At 36.5% G+C, this 26,206-nt stretch overlaps 3 protein-coding genes and 2 non-coding genes across 8 annotated transcripts; 2 read left to right on the top strand and 3 right to left on the bottom strand.

Moving 5' to 3' along the window:
• Positions 1-179: 179 nt before the first annotated feature.
• Positions 180-11,347, bottom strand: ephx-1 (SH2 domain-containing protein; the record flags this gene model as incomplete). Of its 4 annotated transcripts, NM_062305.8 has the most annotated exons (12): positions 180-620; positions 887-1,011; positions 1,178-1,319; positions 1,829-2,681; positions 3,043-3,811; positions 5,188-5,265; positions 6,524-6,617; positions 7,401-7,499; positions 7,583-8,369; positions 9,171-9,380; positions 9,430-9,519; positions 11,244-11,347. In NM_062305.8, the coding sequence occupies 12 exons, from the start codon at positions 11,345-11,347 to the stop codon at positions 492-494; spliced, it is 3,480 nt and encodes a 1,159-aa protein (NP_494706.2). The 4 variants fall into 4 exon arrangements, with proteins under 4 accessions (NP_494706.2, NP_001364847.1, NP_001333554.1 ...); NM_001377776.2 differs by lacking the exons at positions 9,171-9,380; positions 9,430-9,519; positions 11,244-11,347 and having other exon boundaries at positions 492-620; positions 7,583-8,353; NM_001346626.3 differs by lacking the exons at positions 6,524-6,617; positions 7,401-7,499; positions 7,583-8,369; ... (1 more) ...; positions 9,430-9,519; positions 11,244-11,347 and having other exon boundaries at positions 492-620; positions 5,188-5,248.
• On the top strand, positions 4,752-4,804 carry Y14H12A.3. The gene has a single exon (NR_131410.1). It is a non-coding gene; the product is annotated as an Unclassified non-coding RNA Y14H12A.3 (non-coding RNA).
• Positions 11,348-20,178: 8,831 nt separating the features above from the next.
• On the top strand, positions 20,179-21,324 carry clc-22 (DUF998 domain-containing protein). The gene is made up of 3 exons (NM_001430675.1): positions 20,179-20,406; positions 20,503-20,594; positions 20,925-21,324. Exons 1-3 carry the CDS (start codon positions 20,233-20,235, stop codon positions 21,124-21,126), a joined length of 468 nt encoding a protein of 155 aa, NP_001417607.1. The 5' UTR covers positions 20,179-20,232; the 3' UTR covers positions 21,127-21,324.
• Positions 21,325-22,301: 977 nt separating this feature from the next.
• Positions 22,302-23,066, bottom strand: Y14H12A.1 (MARVEL domain-containing protein). Its single transcript, NM_062304.5, has 3 exons — positions 22,778-23,066; positions 22,581-22,731; positions 22,302-22,533 (listed from the first exon to the last, which is right to left on the bottom strand). Exons 1-3 carry the CDS (start codon positions 22,954-22,956, stop codon positions 22,453-22,455), a joined length of 411 nt encoding a protein of 136 aa, NP_494705.1. The 5' UTR covers positions 22,957-23,066; the 3' UTR covers positions 22,302-22,452.
• A 1,151-nt stretch (positions 23,067-24,217) lies between these two features.
• Y14H12A.4 lies at positions 24,218-25,276 on the bottom strand. The gene is made up of 4 exons (NR_151577.1): positions 25,036-25,276; positions 24,900-24,991; positions 24,417-24,558; positions 24,218-24,370 (listed from the first exon to the last, which is right to left on the bottom strand). It is a non-coding gene; the product is annotated as an Unclassified non-coding RNA Y14H12A.4 (non-coding RNA).
• Between the last annotated feature and the right edge of the window lie 930 nt (positions 25,277-26,206).

Raw genomic sequence — 26,206 nt, 5'->3', positions numbered from 1 at the left:
ATTTTCAAAGAATTTGGTCAGAAATATGGCACGCGCGTTGCGGTCGCGGTGCGGTCGCTCTCTAAACTTTAGTCCTCCATTTCTCAACTCCCAGTCGACCAAAAACATTGAAATTTTCGGACCGAGCTCACAGTTAACTATTTTATATATTTTTTCCATTTCTTCTTCATATAAACATGTATATATAATTTTTAAAATAAATTTATTGGAAAATAATTGAGCATAAATAACGGAGGTATCCATAAATCTCTATGATAATATCACCTAATGTGAGAGTGTGTACAATTGACATGGTTACAACGAGGAAAGGAAAAAGAAAGACCATTGTTTTGTTGGGAAATCGGGACAGAATGGGGATTTCGGAAAAAATATAAATACTAAAAAGTGTGGAAAAAAAATACGATTTTGGGAAATTTTGGGAGGAGGAAATCACAATACTTTTTTGGGAAATTTTTCTTTGAAACTCGTTTTCAATTGTTCTCTTGGAGAAGTTAAAGACCAACAGTACCAGATTGGAAATACGTTTTGGGGTTCGACATTCGCCGCAAACGGTCCATCAGGGGCATCCCCCCACTCCGAGTTGACGAAGGAGAAGCGTTTCCGTGCCAACCCGACGCTGCCTGAAATTAAACTTGTCTATTTGTTATGAATATTCTCCAAAATTTTTAGGTCGGTCGGAGCTGTTAGAGCAAAGTTACAAGCGTTCAAAGTTTGGGGTGAGCCGCGACGCAGGCCGCAACGCAACCAATAAACTTCGCTTTCGATATCTTTGTTCATAGTTAACCAAATAACTTTAACATTTTTTGGACCGCTACGCATCCGCGACGCAGCTCCAAAAGCTAGAGCTTCCAACTTTTAGGCAGAGCAACCTTAAAGCTTCACTAACCTGTATGATACGTAGCCGTTGTCGATAGTTGTTAGCTCGTGTGTGGTCGTTGATGATTGCCTGCACGTACGACGACGGAAACCATCCGCCCAGTCCGTCGCCAGCTCGCTCTCCGTACAACCATCCTGAAATCCAATTTTTTGCAGGAAGTATTGGTGAAAAATTTCTGTTTGAGTTTGAGTTTCAGAGCTTACAAAAAGCTTTTTTCCTAAATTTTCGTGTCTAACACCATCCAGAACCATGTTAAAACTATTAAATAGTTGGAAAAATCGATTAGAAAAAGTAGCAAACCATCGGGCATCTTTCGCAAAATGTTCAGCGAGTCTCCAATGTTCAGCTGCAGCTCATCGGCTTGTGATGGTTGGTAGGCATGCACCACTAGTGCCTGCGGGCAGTCCCATTCGGCGTAGATCTTTTCCTCCGGGTTAGTAGACTGCAATCATTAGAGAAGTTGGAAAAACCCCGAGAAGTTAGAGAAAGGGGAGAAGAGTAGGGGCACCAAGTGAAATGAGAGAAGTTTTTGAGGTAGGTACGCGTTTTGGGGGTACAAGGTAGGTACAATTGAATGCCTCCGTGCAACCTCATGCCTTACTGCCTACGTGCCTGCCTTCAGCCTATGTTTAGGCACGATGCAGGCAGGCAAGTAGGCATATATTTTCAACGCCTGGCAGGTAAGGACTGCGTCAACGGAGCTAAGAGTTTTTAATTATAAATTCTAAGGCACAAAATGCCTGCCCGCCTGAAGTCAAGGCGTCCTAGACCTACCTTGTGCCTAGTAGACACTGCCTACACGTCTGCTTAAATAATTGTGTTGCGCCTAACTATAAAACTTGCACAAAATAGGTAAGTAGGCAGAAGGTAGGCAAGTAGCCATGAAAGCGCCTACCATGGAAAACACGTTTTAGCCTAGTTTTCTAGTAACCAATAATGTCAAAAACTTACCGTAGGCGGCCTGACCGCACTGAGCCATCTCTCCCGATCAGTCTCACTATCAGCTGACAACAGGAGCTCCGTCTGCTTATCCCTCGCGTTTCTCATCAGAGTACACAGGAACAAATGTGGTCTGCCCACCAAATTACTAGTAGCTCCCAGTGGAATTTTCGGGTTATCCGGCTCAATGGGCTGCATGTCGACGAACCGTCGAGCCGCGTAGTCTTTGCAAACAAAAGTTCCGTTCAGCTTCTTCTTTGTTATCATGATCATATCAGAGAATAGGAAGACATGAAGGGTTCTCGCTTTTTGACGACTTTGTAGAATATTTGATGATCGACGTTCCACGAGCTGGGTTAGAACTCCTTTTTTGACGAGATACCTGCTATTTGACACTAGTGGTATCCTCTTGAGATCTGCATCTTTGTAGATCAAACGTCGATCGATATCTAGAAGTTGTTCGGTTCTCTCCATCCTTCTGGCACCTTCATTACAATCCCGAACCACTCGATTTGAAGATGTCAGTGCGTCGGTAGCGGTTTTATATCGATCATCTGTCGTCGTGATTCTATCCAGAATTGCATACAACAGAAGGGGATATCTTGTGACCCTTTGCATCGGAAGCATCAGGAAGCTTCTCATGTCAAGTCCCTGACACTGCTTGTTCTCTTCTAACCGTTGAACTGCTGACAGGAAACCTGGATTTTCAGTTTTCAGCCGGCGGAGGGTCCTGTCTTGATAGACCTGATTCGAGCAGTATTTGATGTAGACCTCGAAATGTTTATCAAAGTGATCGGAGAGAATGTCGCAGATGTCATCGAGAATCAGGTTTTCTTCCAGACGAGTTTCCAGGTCGCAGAGGAGTCTGAAATTTGGATTTTATGTTTTGGTGAAACTTATTCACTAATGTCCAGCCTTGGCTTGACATTGGTCTAAAATTGAGCCTAATCCTAAGCATAACAAACCTTAGCCCAAGCTGAAACATGCGCCTAAACTTTAGTCAAGGCCTAATCCTAAGCCAACGCTGAATTCTAAGCATGTCTTGATGTAAGCTTAACCTAAGCTTAACCTAAGCCCAGGCCTAAACTCAAGTTTTAGCCTAAAACTAAAACTAAGCTTAAGCCTAACCCTAAATAGCTAACGCTCGCCACTGACGCCAAGCCATAACCTAGAGTCTAAGATTTAACCAAAGCATAAGTCTAAGCCTAACTCGAAAAAATACATACCTCTCGGAACAATCCCGCACGGCAAAAATATTACTGAATAGATGTTTCCTATCAGAATCTGACAGAACTGATAAAGCCGACTTGGATCCCAACATCTGTGGACTTGCCATGAAATGAGTAATCAGAACATTCAGGGACCGAAGGTAACTTGCTTCAGACGTGATCACTTCAAAGTAAGCTTCTTGTCTCAGCTTGCACTCATCATCAAGCTTCTCAAGAAGACCTGCAGCTCGAACTTCCGGGAGTTCACACCAAAGACTTCTCTGAGAGCCGAAGTTTGAAGTGCCAACTAGCCGATCTCGTCGCATTGAGGTGTTGGATGTTAGGGCTGACGCAGAAGTTGTCGAACAATCGGCGCCTCTTCCAGAGTCTGATGAGATGGATGATTCACGACGTGTGGCTGGTTTCAAAGCGACAACTTCATGAACAACAGCAGCGGGTAACTCTACCGGCTCCTCTTTTACCTCTTCCAATGGAATTTTAACCTCATCATCTGCAACTGCCACTGCTTCAAGCATATAATGTTGATACAATGGTCCTTCATTCGGAACCATTCGGCATGTGTACTGTCTCTTGTATTCCTCTTCGTCGGGCGATGGTTCATCTTGAATAGCTTCTGCCGACGTTGGCGTCCATGAGTCATCCAATGGCAGGTGGCCAACTGCTGGTCGTGCCACGTACTTTTCCGTGTCGGACATTACAACTTCCGAGGAGCGAGCTGGAATCGGGTCGACCAGAATGTCAGCGCTTTCGTAGTCAGATGAGAGTTCTGGAAATAGGAAGGGTTTGAGTTGAGTAGGGGTAAAATTGGATTGGGGATGAGATGTAGAGACGTAGTCTTAGGCTACGGCCTATGTTTGGGCCTAGACTTTGGTTTGGGCTTAGGCTTATATTCAGGCTTAGGCTTAAGTTCCGGATTTAGCTCAAGCTTAGGTTTATATCTGTATCAAGGCTTAGGCTTAGACCTATACGTAGAAATAGCGCGCTAGGCTAGGCTCAAGCTTTTGGCTGAAAAAATTTACCAGTAAATCGTTTTTTCATCACACATCTTGCAAGTGTCGAAAACATTGGCGGCGGCTAAGCTCAAAATGAAAGTGAAATCTAACAGACATATCTTCTATACAAGAACAGATTTAGGCCACCTGGATCTCGTGTTTGCCTGGTACAGCGGCAGGCTTTCATAGAATAATAGGCCACACAATTTGTACTATACAAAAATTAGAGTCAATATTGTTTCAGCGCGTAGCGAATTCGTAAAATAAGAGGTCAAACTGTGAAGTTATGAAAAAAATATTTGCGAAGCCTGAGTCAATATAAAACTAATTCAATTATAGTGTTTCGGTCATTTTTTAATGAAAATTGCAAAAAAAGAGCCTACCTTAGGGAAAAAAATTACAGATAAAATTAAAAATTACTAGTAGCATAGCGTCATGGGCATTTCAAATTTCCACCTGATGACCCTGACGACAACAATTAGTATTGATGGAAAAATAGATAAAAAGAAACATATTATCAAAACTGGTTTTTTGAAGTGATAAGAATTTGAAGATAACAGAAATTTAGTCAAATGATCGGAGAACAGAGAAAAGAAACTCAAGTTCAGGCTTAAAACTTGACGTTAAAAGTTCGTCGTGGACTGAGGCCTATACTTAGGCAGGTATAGACTTAGACTAAGGCTTTGGCTTAGGCTTAGGCTGAGGCCGAGGTTTAGGCTTAGGTTTAGGCTCAGGCTTAGGCTTAGGCTTAGGCTAGAGTTTAGGCTCCAAACTAGTGAAACCTATAAATCGACTCCAAATTTGATTTTTTTTTCTTAAAAAAAGAATTAAATTGGAAGTTTTCTCACCATTAGAAATTAAAAAAATATTGGCGTAGGTTGAAAAATTTCTAGAAAATTTCATACACTACTCTTTGAAGCCTGACCTCTGGCTTAAAATAAGAATAAATTTCAGTAGTTTCAACTTGATGCTCAACAAATTTCGTAAAAATACCTTATTATTAAAAATATATAGAACAATCGAAAGAATATTGTTAATTGGAAATTTCAGAATTAACCAGAAAAAAGTGTGTTGAGATTTCTCTAATAGACAGGATAAATGTTTTTAAACTAGGTAGAAACTGAAAAAAGCTGAAAATTCAGTAACTCACGGGATCGACAAACGTAGTCCGGAAACGCCTTGTTCAGCTGTTCTTCTAATTGTCGGTACATAGAAGAGCGACGGTCATCTGTAAATATGTAATATGGGAAAACAATTTCATTTCTCTCTCTCTCTCTCTCTCTCTCCTTTTTCGAAAAGCAAGGAAAAAAACGAGAAAAGTGCAGTTCTTTTTTTTTGTTTTTCTCAGTCTCTCTCTCTCTCTGACTGTCTTTGCAATATTTGCCGTAATGTATACAGAGTGTGAAGAAGACGACGATGAGCAATTCGTCAGAGGAACGGAAGAAGCGAAGGAATTGTTTTGGTAAGTGAAAAAAAAGGTGAGAGGAGGAGAAGGATATTATTAAAAAAGTTGTGTGTCTCTGGGTGTATGTGTGTGACTATTCGTTTTCCGATTGTACTACTAGTCGGATTCAGAGGGGATGGAAGGGCAAGAAATAGCTGGAAATCTGGGTTTGGCATATAGTTGAAAAACTTTTTCGAGGCAGTTAAAAAATATGTAGATATAGTTTTTTAGAAATTTTTAAAATTTGAAAGGATTTTTTCCAATTTTTCAAATCATCTAGCACAGTTTAAGGACTATTTTTTTTGGCTAATTTGTTGCAATTGTTTCGAGAAAAATTAATTTGAAAAGTTTGAACAAATGTTGAACAAAAGGCATTCTTGAGTACCAATTTTAATTGGAATTTGTAAAATTCAAAGTTAGGCAGTTTGTGCCTGCTAGCATGTACCAAACACCAGAGTTTAACAGAAAATCGGCAGGCAGGCATTGACGCCTACTCACTATGAGAAATTTAATTATGAAATATAAACCAGTGAAGTGTCGGCTGCTCGAAACTTTCCAACCATGAGCTTGCAAAAAAGTTGTTAATTAACAAAATTTAGCCAATGCTTTAGAAGAGCTCGGGATTTTTGAGGACATTGAAAAATTCAAAAGATTTTATCTATGCCAATTTTAATTTTAAAAAATCATTTAAAAAACAAAAAAAACGTGCACAGAAAATTTGAACATTTTTCGAGAATAATTCCATTATTAGGTTTTCAATTTCCATCTTGGAAATACGAGTATTTTGTGAATTTCTGCATGGCTTTTTTCCGAAAAAAAAAATTACAAAAAAAGCAAATTCCTAGTATTACAGTAGGCTTACGACACCTCCCTGACAATAGATTTAGTGTAAGCATTTGTGAATAGTAGGATGAAATCAAAACCACCGGAACTAAGATCATAATTCCTACGTTGACATGATTTTTCAACAATTGGACATGGTAGGAGGTAACCAGTGAAGGGAAAAGGGGAAAAAAGAATTTGTAAACTAGCAAAAGCTTACCGTGATAAATATCATCATCATCACTGCTCCAATCATCCCCATAAATGTGATCGTCATCCTGGAACGGCTTGTCAACGCAAGACGATTTTGACATCTGGAAAATTCAAAAATTACAACAAATAAATGTGAAAAAAGGGAAATGGAAATAATTCCGGAATTTGCCTAAACAAATTACATAAATTTCAATTTAATTTTTTGGATACTTTTACTTTGGAAATTCATTCGTCAACCGAAAAATCCAACAAAAAATTCAGAAAATCATTTAAAAATGTTTCCTGAAAAACTCAAAAAAATCTTTAAAACTTTGACAGAAAAACTCAAAAACCGTTTTTAAATTGGCTTAAAGTTCATAGACTCCAAAAAAATTATGACCAGAAAATTCAGAAAATCTAAGGAGTTTTCTACTATTTCTATTTAAAAAAATTACTAAAATGTTAACTGGGAATTTTAGAAAACATGTAAAAAATTTGACCAGAAATTTCAAGTTCCAGGTAAAAAATTTAATCAGAGGTGTCATGAAAACTTTAAAGTTTTGACAAAAAATTCCAAAAATTTTTATATTATAATTTGATTGAAAATTACAGAATATCTATAAAAATTTCAATTAAAAATTATAGAATTTTGAAATAACTGACTTGAAATTTCAGAAAAAAATAGACTTTAATGAAAAATCAAATTCCTGGAAATTATTAAAAAAATTTTAATATTGACTAAAAATGCAATAAACAAAAATTTGCTTCAAAAAATTTAGAGTAAACCTTTTTAATAATTCTAAAAAACTGCCTAGAAATTTCAGAAATTATTTTCAAAAAACTTACTTCAAATTTTTTTAAATAAATTTTTTTAGTTTCTGGATATTTTTTCTCAAAAAACTCACCATAGAACTAAAATCAGTGTCCAGTAGATCAACACTGACGTGGCACTTTGATCGTCTCTTCGCTTGTTTGTCGCCGACTTTCTGCCGTAATTGGCTAACCTTCAATCAGAATTAGTTTGATTTGTCTTTCTTGTTTTGTTTTCTGAATACCCAAAAAGGAACAAAAAAAACAAAGCACCAACCTTTTTCGACAAATTAAGCTGCAACTCGCTCTTGAACCTGAACAGCTTTTCCAGCTCCATTGAGCTCATCCTTTTCGAGGATTTTGGATTCCTTTGGAGAGTTGAGGAAAGGAAGCGCTCTTTGATTTCCGGCACTTTTTGAAATCTTTGTTCTTCCAGAAGCTCCTCTTCAGCTTCATCAAAGATTTCCTCATCCCGAGGATAAGCCCGTCTGCTTGAATTGGGCTCTGACCCGGAGGCTCTAGGAGGCTCCGGCCTTGAAAAGTCGGTAGACTGAGATTCATAGGTGTACTCGGATTCTAGACGTTGATGTGTAGGTATACATGTGTTTGATGATGGCGTGACCAGCATAATTTCATCGTAACAGTTGTCGTCATCCAGTGGAATAAAAGGGACATCTGGGACGGGGATATTCGGGATTCTCGGGAGACCTCCTGTGCTGGAGGATGTTGAGCTGCTCCGGAAACTGACCGGCAGGGTGTCAAATTGATTGGTAACTGGGGGTGGAGGTGGTGGGGTCTTCAGACGAGCCCTGGGCAGCGTGGCAGACATAGACCTCGGCGCGGGAGTAGGCTTCAGGTAGGAAGGAATCCTCTTGATCCTCTCCTTAGACGGAGGTACAGATGGTAGAGGTGGTGGTGGAGATACAGCGGAAAGATCTTCTGACGAAGAAATTGGAATTGTTAAGGACACTCGACACCGCTCCTCGTACACTGGGTGACCATCTTTTTTGGAATGGAAAGATGGAGAAGGGGAACTTTCAACAATCATGCTTGTTGTTTGAAGACTGAAATAGAAAGGGATTCTTATTTACATTTCTGATTCGTGAATCATAGAGAACCTTGAAACATTCGAAAAATGAGTCACTGTGGGTGGAATTGAAAAAAAAAGTTTTTTTTAGAAATTAGTTTTTTGTTTGAAATTTTTAATGGTTTTTCGAAGTGGTTTCATTGAAATTTTGCTTTATTTATAAAGAACTATTTAAAAATTTGTCTGTTTTGTATTTTTATAAAATTGTATTCTATTGAAGTAAAAAAAGTAACTTTTCAAAACTTTAATCAAGATTTTGAAAGCCGGAAGGTTTTGGAAACTGAAATGTTTTGAAGAGAAATTGAATTGAAATTTTTAAATTTGAATTTTTTGAAATTTTATTTGAAGATATTGTTGTAAAAGATTATTGTTGTAAAATTTATAAAGCTTCAAAATTGCCAAAAGTTCAATTTTTGTATAGTATTTCAAACTAAATTATTTAAAATAAAGTTTTAGACTGAAAATTTTCAGAACAACTTTAAAACTTTGATTAAAAACATTATTTTTTAAAATTACCCCTACAGTACCCCACATCACTCCTACAGCATTCCACAATACCCTACAGTAACCTTACTGTACCCCTACAGTACTACTACAGTACCCCTACAGAATACCTACAGTATTCCTATAGTACCCACGATGTAATCTTACATTAATCTACAGTATCCCACAATACCCTACAGTAGCCCTACTGTACCCCCACAGTTCTTCTACAGTAATCCACAATACCCCTCAAGTTGTCATACAGTACTCCTACAGTACCCCTCATTTCACCTACCGTAATCTAGGTGCAGGTAGCGGTGTTATCACAATTGGAGCACCCGATGCTCCGGCACCCGTCGGTGAAAAGTCGCCAGTGGATTTGCTCTTCCGAAATTCAGAAGATGTGACCAGGACGGCGAGCTCCGAGTTGCTCCGCGTTCGTCGTTTCAACGAACTTTTCCGTCGCGGTATGGCGCTTCCACGTAGCACTCGTGATGTGCACGGCCTGAAAAACAAGCAAATTAAGAGCAAAACTGAAGAGGAAAATTACTTACTCGTGAAGGTTTTCCACTACCCGGAACTTGCCGATTCGTTTGGAGATCACCGGTTTGTGGTGCTCAATTCGGCTTGTGCTGGTTTCGAATCTGGAAATCGGAAATAGCTTTTGGAAGATCAATTTTAAAATTGCAAATTCAACAAGTCGCCGACTAATCAGCGTATTCTAATAGGCGTGGCTAACGTCGCTGATTGGTTGGCGCAATTTTTTTTAAATTTTACATTCTATAATACTACAAAAAACGAAACGTTTCGGCAAACTCAAAAATTGTTTAACAATCTCTCCAAATGACCATATCGTAAAAAGGAGTGGTCAGTGATGAGGCGTGGTGGGAATATTTGATAACAATAATAATAAAATGATGGTGATAAGGCAGGGGGAGCGGGGAGACATACACATTTTGGAAATTCTTCAGAGATGTACTAATGAAGAGAGGGATGCGGTAGGTAGGTTCCTAGGCAGGCAGGCGCTAAAGCTAGGAGATGGTAAATTCCAAATAATATACATCCTAAAGTTGAAGTTTGGGTGAAAGTTGGAGAAAGTTTCCAAAAGATTCTGAACATTTTTAATGCTTTTTTAAGCTTTCAAAGTTGAGCTGATATTAGAGTAAAACTTCATAAAAAGTTGCCAAACTTCTCCGAACCATCTCTAAAACTCCAACAATTTTCCCACGAAGAAGCTTCTGGAAGAAATGACGACGCCCTCGGTCTCTCTTTACTTCTTCAACCGTTTTTCTTCCTGTCCGGTTTCAATATATTATGTCAATCAACCGAAGGGTAATGTGCTGCTATTGTTGGCTGGAGAACAACTGTGTTGGAGTGAGTGTGTGAAGGAGGAGGAAAAGTAGTATTTGTTTGACAATCATACAGAAATTGAATTGCAGACATATAAACAAAAAACTTTTTTTTTAAACGAAGAAGCATAGGACAAGAGAAAAGTTAATTTTCTAGCTGGTTATTCTATTGGTATGAAAATTTTGTGTTCTACACTTTGGCAGCTTATGTATATTCCGGTGAAATTCAAAAATATCCAAAATTGGTCAATTGCAAAACTATTGGAAAATTTAAAACCAAGATTTTCTCAGTTAAGAACTTTTTGATAAAAAACTATGACAACTTAGATATGAGCTGCCAAAATTAAACTTAAATAAATATTTTTTGAAAAAATGGATAGAATCTATGTGTCAACAAGCAGGCGGGGACAGTTTTTCAAAAATAAATGTTTGGTAAAAGTTTGGCTGAAAATAAGCAACGATGACACGTACAAAGTGGGAAAAAGCTACAGTACTCCTACAGTACCCCTACAGTTATCCTAGAGTACTCATACAGTACCCATACAGTTATCCTCCTACAATACCTATACAGTACTCCAATTTGTTCCTCTACAGTACCCTAAACTGGTACTACAGATGTTATTACAGTAAAAGCCTCATTTTGTCCCTTCAGTACCTATGCAGTACTCCTAAAATAGTCGAACAGGTTCCTACAACACTTCTGCAGTACTCCTACAGTTCCTCTACAGTGCCCTTACCGGCACTACATCTGTGAAAGCCTCCCACTGCCCCTACAGTACTCCTACAGTACCTACAGTACCCCTGAAGTAGTCCACCCTACAGTATTTCTACAATACCTCTATATCACTCCTACAGTACCCTACAGTATTCCTACCGTACTCCTACAGTACCCCCACAGTGTCCCTACTATACCCTACTACCCTGCAGTACTGTACCCCAAAAACCTTATAGTACCACTTCTACAGTAACCTTAAAATATCTCTACACTCTACAAAATCCTATAAAAAATGCTGTCTTACCTCTTGGCAAGTTCCTTAACACTGGGCAATCGCATTTTCGTCGTCGTCGTCGTTGTCGCGATCTTCTGGGCTTCTGATGTCGTCGTTGATGGTGCATTGGACATTAGATTTTGGCTCAGATTACCCCCAGACACTGTAAATTTCATATATTTATTTGATTATGTTTTATTAATCTAAAAATAGAGTTTTTTTTTCAAAAAAAGCGAGAAAAAGAGGAAAAGAAAACAGAGGAGATGCATGCAACAACTCTCGATGGGTTAATCGCTTGATTCAACATTTGAATGTGTGAGTGGAGCCCCCCGAGAGAGCAAGTGGGAAAAAGAGCACAATAATATTGATGATGATTGGGGCGAATGTTTATACTGCGCACCACATACACACTTCCCCAAAAAATCGCGGAAAAAATTTTCATGATGAAAAAAACATCTTCCTTTTCAAGAGCTTTTGGGAATGATAAGCCGAGGAGGGGTTGCCTACATTGTGTCTGCCTAGGGCCTACCTAATGCCTACCTAGTGCCTGCCTAGTGTCTGCCTAGCACCTGCCTAGTGCCTATTTGGCACTTCCTATCTACGACCTACAGAGTGCTTTCCTAGTGCCAGCCTAATGTCTGCCTAGAACCTACCTTCTGCCTGCCTAGTGTCTGCCTAGTGCATGCCTAGTGCCTGCCGAGCGCCATTACAATTAGAAGCAAACTATAAAAATATTTCTTAAAAGCTTATTCAGAAAGAACAGAACTAGTCTGTCGACCTAGCCGTCTCGGCTACTTTGCTTCAGCTATGTAATGGCTACTTCCAGACCAGCACTTAATACAGACCCCCTTTTCAACATTTTTCCAATTTGCCAAAGAAATGTGTGAAGTACTTAAAAGAATAAAAAAAGTTAGTACAATAGACTCTAACAACAAAGAAACCTTGAAAAATGGGGGTCAATTACATTTCTTTTTCTGAAGTGAGGTTAAATGGTAAGTGAAATTTTTATACAAAGCTTCTCCTAGTAAATATGCATTTTGCAAAATCTTCAAAAGTGCTGCACAATGAGCAGAACACACGACAGGAAGCGCCTTTTCTCCTGCGAGACCATGGTCAGTGGTGGTCAATGCGCGAGAATCGGGAGACGAGGAGACGCAGATGGATAAGGAAAATGTGTGAAAAACATACGGGAGGCAAGGATTGCAATTTGCATTTACTGACCGCGAGCACAATGTTGATGGGTGAGTGACATTCGAGAGGACTACGAAATGGATATTGCAATATTGCACTTGAGTTTTTTTGTTTTTTTATGCTTCAAGAGCACCACTTCTACCTCAGAGTTCATGCTTATTAGGAGGGTTACTAGTTAGATTCAGGCTTCACAAGAAAGTCTAAAGGCTCAGGCTTAGGCTTATTCTTAGGCTCAGGACTATGCTTAGGCTCGTCTCCAGTATCTAAGTATCTAATTCCAAAATTTCAGACTTCTCTTCGACCTTCATTAAATTTCGACCAATCCTCAAGGTTAAAACGAAAAATTCTTAGGGCTTTAAGCATATCCTTCTTTTTGAATTTTTGCTAAATTTTCAGACTTTCAAAACTTTCAAAAAAGTATAAATCGCATAAAAAGCTAACCCTTGAATTTTACGTATTTACAAAGCGCAGAATGGCATCTACGCTCATAACTCATGAAATTTGATTGATGAACAGCTTGCTAGTCGAGAGTAATATTGTTCCGAGGGGAAGGGTGACACATACGGAAAAGCCATGACAAAGTGAAATTGGTTGGTATTTGAAAAAGGTCAAAACTAGAACTTTTCAGATTTTTTTAAAGTTTAGAAGTTTTAAAACTAGTTTTCTAGCTACTATTTTAAAAGGTGTTGTGCTCCCGTGACCTCCCACACAGAATCAAATATTTGAACTTTCAAACGAGCGTAACAAAAGACTATTTGCACAATCACAGATACACAACACACATTCTTGAATGATTTCGAACACTTTCCGGTTTTTGAACTTTTTTTTGAATTATTAGTTGATCAAAATAACTTTAAAAAATTCTGCTAGGTGTTCCTGGAAATTCTATAGGTACGAAAATATTGTGTAAATTTTTCTGAAAAGTTTTGAGGTTTTGACAAAAATATTCAAGCTAGCTCCGAAAGAAGACAATTTCAGATATTTGACTACTTTATCGATTTCTAGAGGGATTATACTTTTCTGGAATTTTTTTTGGAAATTAATCGGGTTTTTTAACTAAAAATTGTATCATAATTTCTTTAGACAAATGTCTAAAGAAATGTCAAATTTTTTTCTTAAAAAAACGAAAAATTCTAAAAATTTTCAAAAAGCAAATTTAGCTTAATAAGCTTGCCCACGTGGCGTCAGGATGTCCCATCTCGGTTTGATCTACAAGAATTGCGGGAATTTAGACGCTGTCTTTTCAACTGATTTTACATGGATATAAACGTGCTGACGTCACATTTTTTGGGAAAAAATTACCCGCATTTTTCGTAGATCAAATTGTAATGGGGCAACCTGACACCACGTGCTTGCACTAAATATTCTCCAAATCAAAATAAAAGTTCAAAAGAACCGAAAACTGAAACACTGTTGTTGATACTAATGAAAAGTAAACAGCCCACGCCGATTGTGTAAAAGAGAGGTTTCGAGTGAGAGGGGGGATTGGTCTTTCTGCATAACCCTCAAGGGATTTATAGTAGAAGAGACGAGAGATTTAGAGAGTGAAAGGAAATGTAGTAGTACGACATGCAAATGTACAAGTTCACACTCCCTTTTCCTCGTTCTCAAAAGAATCAAATCGTTTCCGTACAGGTGCTCAGTCAGCTGGAAGACAATTCGGTGGTTATTGTATTAAAATTTGATGGTCAATTGGACTATTTGTTGCGAATCTATAATAGTTTTATTTCTATTTTCCTGTTCAATTTACAATGTCCCAGTGCCAAGTGCTCTCGTACGAAATGTGTAAAGATTTTACCGCTGCACTCTATTAAATATATCAATTGACTTTTGAGAGAGAAGCGGCTCGCTTCGGTGCCAAAGGTGACAAGATATATGGGAGGCGGGAAATTGCGAGAAATTGAACTTTTTGAAAGAAAAAAAAACGTTTTGGAGATTTTTATCGCCCATTTTAAAGCGAGGATTCGGAAAAGAAAAATATTGGGAACTTTCTGAAATTTTCTTTTTTGGAATTTAAAATATTTTTGAAATTTTCTAAGTCTTTTAGGCATTCTCATACTCATTTTTTGAAGAATTTTCAGAACACAGTTACTTTAAAAAAATACAGACAGTTTTGGCAGGCCTACGCCTACCTGCCTTCAGACCTACCTACGTTTGTATTCTAGACGACCTACAAGTGCCCTTTTGCCTTAGAGGTTACCTACATCGACGCCTGGTTGACTTCGAGGTGACCTCACCTGCCTGTTTCTAAGGCGTCCTAGGCAGGGGTGCGCGGCAATTGCCGAACGGCAATTCTACAAAATGAGACGGTTGGGCATGTTTCCCCGATCTTTTTCATTAAAATTTGATGATACAATATAGAAAAATATTTTCTCTATCTGAAAATGATTTTTATTTGACTTAAAACAACCGAGAAAGTGTTCAAAAATTGTCCGAAAGTTGAAAATTGCCGATAAAAATTTCCGAAAAATTGACGGCAATTTTCAGCTTTCGGACAATTTTTGAACACTTTCTCGGTTGTTTCAAGTCAAATAAAAGTCATTTTCAGATAGAGAAAATATTTTTCTATATTGTATCATCAAATTTTAATAAAAAAGATCGGGGAAACATGCCCAACCGTCTCATTTTGTAGAATTGCCGTTCGGCAATTGCCGCGCACCCTTGGTCCTAGGCTTGCCTGTATCTAATAAGGCGACCTACATCTGCCTCGTTGCTTTTCAGGTACCTACGGTCAAAGTTCACGTAAACAAGTGAATGTAAAGTGGTAAACATTATCTAGGTAGGCATGCTTGAGGCAGGCCTGTGGCAGGCCTGGAGCAGACTGAGTTAGACAGCTTAAGCCTATGATCTTCTATGTATTACATTTTGTTGCTATTTTATCAAATTTCGAATAAACAAACAAACAAACGATGAAAGCGCAAATATAAATTAAAGTGTCAATTTGAGATTTACCGCATTTTAAACTATAAATTGCCAGAACAAATTGACAATTTGTTTTCAAAATCAGGATAAAATTATGGACATTCCACACAAAACATTTCAACTTAAAATTAAAAAAAACAACAAAATTTTATAATTAATAAGGTCAAGATTTGTCAACTTATCTCATCACACGACATAATTTAAAGAGTACTTTGTAAAATCCATTGAACAATTGAAAAGAGAAATCAGGGATTCAGTGTGGGAGATAGGGCAGCAACAAGACAGTACCAATTGCATTCAAACCAGTTTCAATTTGGAAAACATACTGATTACACTTCGGTGAAAGTGGTCATTGTACGGTCAAAAAACACACATTCACTGAAAGGAAAAAAAGTTTGAAGTTGACGGCCGCAATTGGCCAAACTTGGGTGGTTTGTACAGGAAAGTTTTGATAAAAGTTATGTTCAGGTTTGCAGGAACTTTCCCCAAGGCCTTCTTTGTGCCTACATGCCTACCTGCTGCCAAAGTACACGAATTGGCAGTAGGCAGGCAATAGGTAGGCATAAAAAAGTTACTGTCGACCAAGAAATCATAATTTCAAACTTTTGAAGTGTAGGTTTCTCTCGAGAACTAAACGGTAAAAACTTAATATGAAAAATAAAATTTATTGCAATTTTCCAAATTTAACATTTTTAAAAACTTCGAAATTTTGAAATTTCGAGCTTTTTTTAATCTTTAAAATAAATTCTGAAAATATTTAAAATGAAAAAAACCAATTTAAAAAACTATGAAATTTTTAAAAACTTATATGTGGCTCAGTTTTCAAATTAAATTGAATTTCAACAAAACTTCAAAGTGGCAGAAAAAACCCGGCGCCTCAAAAATCGCACAAAATTTCGAAATAAAATTCTAAGACCTCTCCGCAACGCCAAAATTGGAGAATTGCACCCCAAAAAAAAGGGAGCGATGAAAGGAAGCAGCAGCAGCAGCCAGCAACAGCGAGCAAAAAGTGTGAGTGACCGAGCACAGGGGCTCGCCGGAGCCCATGTACGAAATGGGTCCCCCCTATAGGGATGGATATATGTTCGCGGTGTGGTTTTTATGACGAGGCATCACGCAGCTCATGGAGCACATAGACGGCTGGTGGAGCAGACAAGGTCCATAAACCGATGAGGACAGGGGGGGGGGTACCGAGAGGGACCGCCCGGGAGTAAAAGGGGGCACTATTAATGAAGGAGGCGGACTACTGAAGGGGGTACGGAAATGCGCAGAGAGAGGGGGAGACACCCAGAGAAATTGAAGAAGAGAGTGTAATTAAATGAACACGGAGGCAATGGAGGGCTGTCTTGACAATTTCCCGTGTTCAAACGGATTGAGAGCTTGGGTTACTTGGGTTTTGTGAAAACGGGAAATTAGTAATGATGATTGATGCAAAAGTGCGGCTCTTTAAGTTTTGAAAAAAAGTTACAGAGTTTCAGGCTCCACTAAACCGATCTAAAATTCCCAAATCATAGTTAAACTTTTTAAATTTTAGTTTGAAATTAATGGTCAAAAAATTAGCTCACCTATCTTAAAAATTGAATTTTTAAAAATATTTCTACGCATTTTAAATTCCCGTTCCCATTTTCAGCTAAAATCTCAAATTTTGCCAACTTGACAAAGCTTACCTTTTGGTGCAACATTTGGTAATTTATTAGGTAACGTATTTTGGTTGAAATTATTTTTCACTCGATTACAGATATGATACAATTTTGAGAACCCATTGACTGAAAAATTGGCAAATTTTGAGAATTTTTCAAAATGTCACATTTTAAAATACGGTACTTTTAGGCCATTTTAAGTCTAAAAAACAAATCTCAAAAAGTTCGAGTTTTCAAATTTTTGGCAAAACTTTATCACAATATTCAAGATTTCAATTTTATATATAGTGAAATAATTTTGAAGAATGTGTTGTTAATGCAAGAATAATGAAACATAAACAGGGTTAATTGGTAAAATGAGCACAGGAACATGCTCCTTCTCCTCTCTTCAACACTCTTCACCACAACGTATCATTTGATTAATCGGATCTTGGGACCAAGAAGGGTGTGAATATGACATATAAACAAAGGAACGAAGAATAAATTGAACGACTAATGGGTAAGGTGGGGTTACCATATTACCGTAGAAAAGAGCGGCTGACATCTTTTGGGTTCTTTTCAAAAATATTACAAATTAGATTTTAGATTTTCAACCCGCAAGATGTCGGACGCTGCAATTTTTTCAGGCTCAAGTTGGTAAGAACCTTCTTCACTTTGACAGTTTTTACTTCAGTTAGTTTTAAAGATAACGAAATTTGTTAAAGCACAAAAATATTGGAAAACATGAAAAATATTTTGTTAGTTAGTAATTTTCCGGAAAACCAAAAAATAATTGAGATATGGCCAGTTAAAGTTAATACAAGAACAGATAAGAAATGAAATTGCAATTCGAATCTAGATGATTCTAGGAAAAAAGTCCCAAAAAAAGTGTGAGAAAAGGTGGCAGGAATGGCAGGCACTTGAGCAGAGCAGACTAGAACTGTCAGTTTCCGTGCACGTGGTCATTTGCTCGGAGCAGCGCGTGCTCCGTGTGCTACCGTGAAATTTTTTCAGTGTCCACTTTGCCTCTCCCACCCATTATTATGCCCGATATACTCGGCGGCGCCGCCGCAATCTCCTTCCGGAACGACGTAATACTTTTTTTTGCCTATTCCCTCATCATCATCACAGTTCGCCTCCATCTCGTCACCTATTTACCAACGATTATGAGCTTTTGTGTCTTTTGTGTGCTACCCCCATTCGGGTAAAAAGTGCTCACTTGCGGCAGCGCGCTTTTGCGCGAGCACTGAGCCGCTAACTGAAGAAGAGAAAGAGAAAGCGAGTAGCCGATGAATATTGTGCCAATTTGTATGGAAATGATCTTATTGAATTGATAATGATCGGGTTTTGGGGGTTTTTTAATATAAAAATGTATTTTTGAAAAAAAAAATTAAATTGTTTTAGAAAATGTTATAGACCCCGTAGTAGTTTCCAAAATATTCTAGAAATTTTTCAATGCCTTCTAGAAAAGCATCAAACTTTTCAGAAGACTACAAGTGCATCTGAAATAATTCCAAAATTTCCAGTATCTTTCAGACTTTTCTAGAAAGTTTTCAATCTTACCAGAAATAATTTTAAACGTTTCCAGAACAATCAAGAACAGCCTTGGAAATTCCGAAAAATTCCAAAGCTTTCTGAAACGTTCTAAAAATTCCCAGAAGTTTCTAAAATTTTTTAGAAGATTCTCAAGCCTTTTGAAAGAAGAACCTTTCTAAATTAGTTTTTAATTTTTCAAAAACACTTTCAAACTTTCTAGAACAATAAAAAATGACATGCAGATTTTCAGAACTTCTCAAAACTTTTTAGAAGAATTTTAAAGTTTCTTGAAAATATCTAAATAATACCTTGTCCAACTTTCCACAATTTTTCAGTACTCCAAAAATTGTTTCAAGCCTTCCAGAAATTTTCAGAGCATTTTGAAATATTTTTGAAAGAAATTTGTGGAAATTTTCAAAACCTTTCACCATCAATTTTTCTTGATATTTTTTAACCCATTGGTCAGTTTTAATCGTCTCAATTGGCATCACCATCCCCCAATATTTGCCTACATAATTTTCAGTGTGATTTCGATGAACGCTTGGCGTTTTCGCAAATACTGGTGATACTAAAAACTCTTTTTGAAAATTTAAATTTACTTCAAATAATTTTCCATTACAATGAGCGAAAATCTGAAACTTGACCTGCCTAGCTACTGCTGACTACTACGTGCCGGAAATCCGAAAATTGTCGATCTTCTTAAAACAATTTATTTAGAAATGCCGGAAAACAACAGTTTATCTCAAATTTTATTATTTTAATTCAAATTTAATTAAAAGCAGTTGAGCAAATTTTCAGAATTTAATATTTGTTGCAACACGTCGCAAACCACTATTCCGATGCTCGACAGCTCTCTGAAGAAGTCGTTTTTCTCCGGTTGAAGGATGGCTAAGTTGAGTAGGTTTGGTCAAATCAGTCATAATCTCCTGGCTGATATGGAACATATTTCAGAATTGAAGCGGAAATAAACGAAAATGGAATATCAAGAATTCAATCATATGTATCTTTTTATATAGTGAAATACTATAAATTTAAATGTTAAATCCCAAAAAACTCCGATGAAGATAAAATCTCTGAAAATATTTTAAAATCTCTCTTATTTAAAATTAAATCATTTGGTATGAGGAAGGAAATGAATAGATTGTTGGTGTCTTTGGAAGATTAAAGCTGAAAATGCGCTTGTGAATTTTTTTTGTCTGATCACACGTATATGTACCTACGTCTTTTATAAGGTGACCCACGCATGCCTTCAAATTGACTCTAGATTTTAAGGTTACATACGTCTGCTTTTAAGAGTGCCCACGGGAACTAGCAGGAACTAGGCAGGCACTAGGCAGGCACTAGGCAGAAATTTCCTTGTTCATACTTAATGATTTACACGACATTTTTGAACAAATTTCTACCGAAATTGTGTCCAAATTAATTTTCTGAACTGTCTATATATTTATATATTCTCATCAGTATAACATCACTTTTTCTCTATTTTCATAAAAGATTTGTGTTATCAGTAGATAAATTTTCGTCAAGAAATCACTAAGAACTGCGTAAATAAAACAAATGCACCGAGAACTTTGAAGAAAATGAGTCAATGTGTGAAGGATTAAGTATTGAAACCTTTTGATTTTGATCTGATAAGAACACAGACACACACACACAAAAATTGATGCTTCTTCTCCAATTCTTGCTTTTTTCTTTAATAGTTTGTAGACACAGTTTCCAATTTAAAATTATTATTACTCGTTAGTAAAAAAATGAAAAAATGTATGACTACACTCAAATTGACCGCACTATTCTTTTCTATCGTTATTTCCGGAATTCTCAATGCATTTTCCGTTTATTTACCCTATTGGAATCTGGATAAGCCTTCACATACAAAAAGTGTTTCAGTAATTTTTCAAAAAGGACTTTTTCCGATTCATTGGAAGGTAATTTTGAGTTTTAAACCAATTTTAATTTAACATATTTGATAATAAATTATGAAGAGAAAAGATTTCTGAAAAATTAGTTTTTGAAAATTTCAGCAAAATCCAACATTCTTCAATGCAGTTACGGTTATGATGTTGGTGTCATCTGGTGTATTAATTTGTCTTTTCTTAATGTTTTTGCTATCCCTGTAAGTCAAATTCTCTATAGATAAACCGTAAGATGTCCGCTGATTATTTCTCAAAAGTTTTTAATTTATATTAATGTACTGAAAAATTACAAAGTATTTTTTATCTCCACATAAAATCGTATGATGAAAAAGTAATTCTTACAAAACTGAATTAACTCTATTCCTCCGATATCTCAAACTGCAGTAATCTTGATATTGCCCAACAGTAATGCAACCATTTAATATTCTTACTGGAGCCTTACAGTAACCACTTACAGTAACCACTTACAGTAAATACTTACAACAGCCCTACAGTACCCTTACAGCAATTTCAAAACTACCATTTTCCAGAATGGCAATTCTGTGCCACTCAGCTCGTCAAGTCAAAATTGGCTTCCGCTTGTGCGCAGTCATCACCGTTTTGGCGGGACTTTTTCAACTTTATTCATTTATCATTATGGCAATTGAGTTTAGTCTTAATAAAACACCGAATTGGAGAATAGGTGGTAGTAAAATAAGTAAATACTCAGGATTTCAAGGTCCAGAATTTTGAATTTTCAGATAATGGGTGTGAATATTTGGCACTGGTTTCAGCGATTATTGATTTATTTGTTATTTCTTATTTATCGATTATTTCATCTAGGATATCACTTGCAAAATCTTCAAAACGAAATTCAATTTTAATTTGGACATGATTCACGGGGAGCTTTGTTTTACTCGTAGCTTTGATTGATTTTCAATAAAATGTGATATTCACGATTTTGTTTTTTAATCGGTCTTCTATTTTATGTAGGTACGTATTCATGCCTACGTGCCTGCCTGTTGTTTTGCAAAAAATGTGCAAAAAATGTGCAAAAAATGTGCTTTTTTTTTTTTTTTTTCGTGTAACAATCTATTTTTTAGTGTAACAATCTATTTTTTAGTGTAACAATCTATTTTTTAGTGTAACAATCTATTTTTTAGTGTAACAATCTATTTTTTCGTGTAACAATCTATTTTTTCGTGTAACAATCTATTTTTCGTGTAACAATCTATTTCATAACTTTTAGAGTACATTTTGAGATTGGATGGAATAGACCATTTATATGCAAAATTAGTAGAATTTCCAAACTTTGAAAATTTATATCTGTCTTCAAACTAACTTTTTTGAAAATCCCTGTAGCCATTTTGTTGCAAATTTTGTGATCTTTCAGAATTTAAAAACGGCATTCCAAAAATTTCAATAACCACCGAGTTTAAGCAGAAAAAGTGAAATTTCAGTCATATCTTATGGAATAGACCATTTATATGCAAAATTAGTAGAATTTCCAAACTTTGAAAATTTATATCTGGGTTCAAACTAACTTTTTTGAAAATCCCTGTAGCCATTTTGTTGCAAATTTTGTGATCTTTCAGAATTTAAAAACGGCATTCCAAAAATTTCATGAACCACCGAGTTTAAGCATAAAAAGTGAAATTTCAGTCATATCTGATGGAATAGATGGAATGATGGAATAGACTATTATATGCAAAATTAGTAGATTTTCGTAACTTTGAAAATTTATATCTGGCTTCAAACTAACTATTTTGAAAATCCCTGTAGACATTTTGTTGCAAATTTTGTGATCTTTCAGAATTTAAAAACGGCATTCCAAAAATTTCAATAACCACCGAGTTTAAGCAGAAAAAGTGAAATTTCAGTCATATCTTATGGAATAGACCATTTATATGCAAAATTAGTAGATTTTCCAAACTTTGAAAATTTATATCTGGTTTCAAACGAACTATTTTGAAAATCCCTGTAGCCATTTTGTTGCAAATTTCGTGATCTTTCAGAATTTAAAAACGGCATTCCAAAAACCGGAAAAATTTTATTTGCAAGTTGTGGATCAAATCCAAATTAGTTGTGAATTCCTAATTGAGAGGTTGGCTTCTGATCAGCTCGCGATACAAGTGCAAAATACGCACAGATACCAATAGTCTGAAACAACTAACTAACTTAAGTATCAAAATTTCAAAGTTTCTTACCGAGATACCATCAAATTCAGAACCAGTCTGAGATACAATAACCACTACAACAAATGAAGCGATTTGAAGGACACCTGTTATAAAAGCCATCACGAAAGTGATGACAAAGCCAATCTTTGACCACCGGGACGAATGACACATTATGCAGATTCTGAAAAATCAGTACGATATTTTTAAAGATTATTAAAAAAACTCACAAAGAAAAAATGACGCAGATGGACACCAATATCGCAAGAAAAAATGCCATTATCATCATGATACTTGATGGCGAGGTATAAAAATTCCAATAAGGTAATACAGTAGCAAGAAAAATGAGAAGATGAGCAATCACAGTTGAACAAAAGAGCACAATGAGCATAATATCCATTTTCTTCATTTTTAGTTTTTTTCAGTGAGTTAAAGATGAAGAAATGCACAGTGAGTCTTCAATTTGATTGATTTTTTACACAAAAATGAGTTCAAAAGGCGCTTATCAATTGAAGTTTCGAAATGTTTCTGCTCCGCGTGCAACTTTGGTTGCTTGATAACCATAAAGTATCATGCTAACTTAGGTATACATATGAGATTTTTTTTTGAATTATAGAAAATGAAAAACTGAACAAGTAATAACATTAATCTAATTTTCATATGATTCTTTCAATTTTGCAATAAAAATATTTACAAAGGGCTAATTATTTATAAATTCAATTATCTTGTTGTAATATTTTATCTATATTAATTCGATTTTTTTTGCTAAAAAAGAATATCTATAACCATTTGATCTTTTGATAATTTATGGTATGGGATCAAAAACATTAGTGATGCGAAATTGTGTTTTATTTTTTTGATAAGGTTTTTATTTACATGTTTTATTGGCTCGTGGCAATTCAAGATAAAACGAGAAGGGGTAATAGAAACGAAAAATGAACCAGCTCAAATTTAAATTAGTTCTCCATTTCACTTGCCCACTGACTTTGGAAAGACGACTTATTGATATCGGCTCGCGATAGGATGAGAGAAATGTTTGTTATTTTTGGAATGCCGTTTTTAAATTCTGAAAGATCACAAAATTTGCAACAAAATGGCTACAGGGATTTTTAAAAAAGTTAGTTTGAAGCCAGATATAAATTTTCAAAGTTTGGAAAATCTACTAATTTTGCATGCAGGAAGTTGCCTCTGAATGCCGAGTGGAGCTCCTTTCTTGACTCCGCCCCCTTTTCACGGTGGTTGACTGGAGCTCAGAATATAAGCCGAGGCTTGAAACAACAACAAAATATACAAAAAGTGATTGAAGATCAGATCACTTTTTGAAGATAAAAGGAGGATAATCTAATAAATGGATTTAGTATGGAAAAAAACGTGGCTTTTTATTTTTCACTGCACTGATGATGTTTTTCGAGACGATATGTCAGAAATATTTTTTGTTGATATTTCGATAATTTGCTCCCCCACTCCTGATAACAAAAGCTTCGCGAGAAAAACTTAAAACGGGGAGCATAGTTTGATAAGAATAGTTGTGACTTTTTGATATTTCTTAAAGAAAAATCAGTGGATGTGAAAAAATTACTGAAACTGGAAGTTTGGAGTCCCAAACTAATATTTATAACGAAGAAAACATGCGAAAATTTGGTTAGGTGTGATATTTATTAAACTTGTTCTTAAAAGCGTTCACTCGACGAGCTCAGAGATGGATTTTTGGTATGAACCTGAATTTTAAAATCAGTCCTTGATAGAATAATCGACAGTGGAACAACCACTAGGCAGTCGACTAGTCCTGAAACAAGTGCCAGATACTCACAGGCTCCCATTTTCTGAAATAGGAAAATGAATTATAAATACTTATTAGATTTTTCATACTATTTCCTTCCAGTTATACCCGAATTCACTTGCAATAATAATAAACGAAAGTATTTGAAGAATTCCAGCGCACGGCATGAGACCCGCAATGATCAGGAAACCGAGTTTGGATGCACGATTCGAACGGCGAAGTGTTGCAAATCTATGAGGAAAGGGAATTTTTTATTTGTGCCTATCAACGTGCCTGCATATCGGCATGCCTCCTATGTGTATAGACCAATATCCTACTTGCCTGCCTTATACCTTCCTACCTACGCGTTACCAGTCTCTGTGCCTAGGAGCCTGAATACGTGGCTTCCTGATTCCTGTCTGCCTGTAGGTATATCAACGTCTCTGCATGTTACAGAATGCCTACCAACGTGTCTGCGTGATTTCGTTTCCGCCCACCTACGGGTCAGCCTCCCGGCATAATTCTGCCTACCTATGTGCCTGGGTGCCTGCCTTTGTTATAACTTCACAAAAACATTACAAAGGAAAACTCACAGAGAAAAAATGTAGAATAAGGCAGCAGTCACAGTTGCACAAAACGATAGAATCATCATCAAAGTGACCACACTGAAGTATGACGGATACTTCTGAAATCAATGATACTCGAAACTGATATGCAAATGGAACATACCAGAAAATTTGGCGGAAAGAAACCAGCTGGTACTGTATATCAAGAACCGGTATATGGAATTACATTCCATTGTGGCACAAAAAGTGAAATACCGTTAAGAGACCAGGAAAAAACAATTGAGAAGAATAAAGCAATGAGTAGAATATTTATACGTTTTTCTGCATCAATTTTTGACCAATTCGTCGCAAGTAGATTGTTCATACGATTATTTACCTCCATTTTTGAGAATTCAGACGCTTCTGATACGATTCTTATATGCAAATTGAAGGAGGAGTCGAAGTAAACAGTATTTCGAAATTTGTTATCACAGCGTATTAAATTTCATTTTACTCATTTCGTTTTGATTAATTTTTACGTCTTGGAGGACTATTGATAAAACTTAATGCGATAGATACATGTGGAAAGATGACAACTAGTTCAGCAGAGTCGGAAATGTTGGTACTATTGATTTGTGTTTCTTCAAGTGGCTTTTTGTATTATTGAAATCTTACTTAGCCGGATCTTTGCGACATTGAAGTTGTGAAAGCATCGCCAACATAATCTAGGGCACAATGCGCACACTGCGACTTGCAATCGCGATTAATCAATTGTTCCGTCCCCAAAGAGCCATCGAGGCTTAAAACAACAAAACAAACAAAAATGATAGGATTGAAGATCAAATCACTTTTTGGAGATAATAGGAGGATAATCTTATAAATGGAGATGAAAATCATCCCAAACAATATGAAAAACGTGGCGTTTTATTTTGCACTGATGATGTTTTTTGAGATGATGATATGTCAGAAATAATTCTCTTTTAGGAAGTTTTAAAACATTTTGTGAATTCGGCACTCTTCTGGAAGCTGTTTTTCTAGCAAGGAATGTGTTCATTGAATTATGGCTACAGGAAAAATGAGAGCCGAAAACTATTTTATGACTACGCCTACTTGAAGGTGGTTTGGTTTTGCTGTACGTCTCTCAAACAACTAAGTTTTCGCTAAACTAGAAATCACATAGAACTCATTGATATTTTGATAATTTGTCCCCCACCCTGATAAGAGAAACCACGCGAGAATAGTGGAAAACTGTATGCGTTGTTTGATAAGAATAGTTGCGGACTTTTGACGTTTCGATTAATTGCCAAGCTCACTTAAAATTTTGTTTTTTTGTTGAGAAATTTGGAACAATGTCG

This window comes from Caenorhabditis elegans, chromosome II (assembly GCF_000002985.6).
Source record: "Caenorhabditis elegans chromosome II".
NCBI lineage: Eukaryota > Metazoa > Nematoda > Chromadorea > Rhabditida > Rhabditidae > Caenorhabditis > Caenorhabditis elegans.
This window is presented reverse-complemented; position numbering and strand designations above follow the sequence as displayed.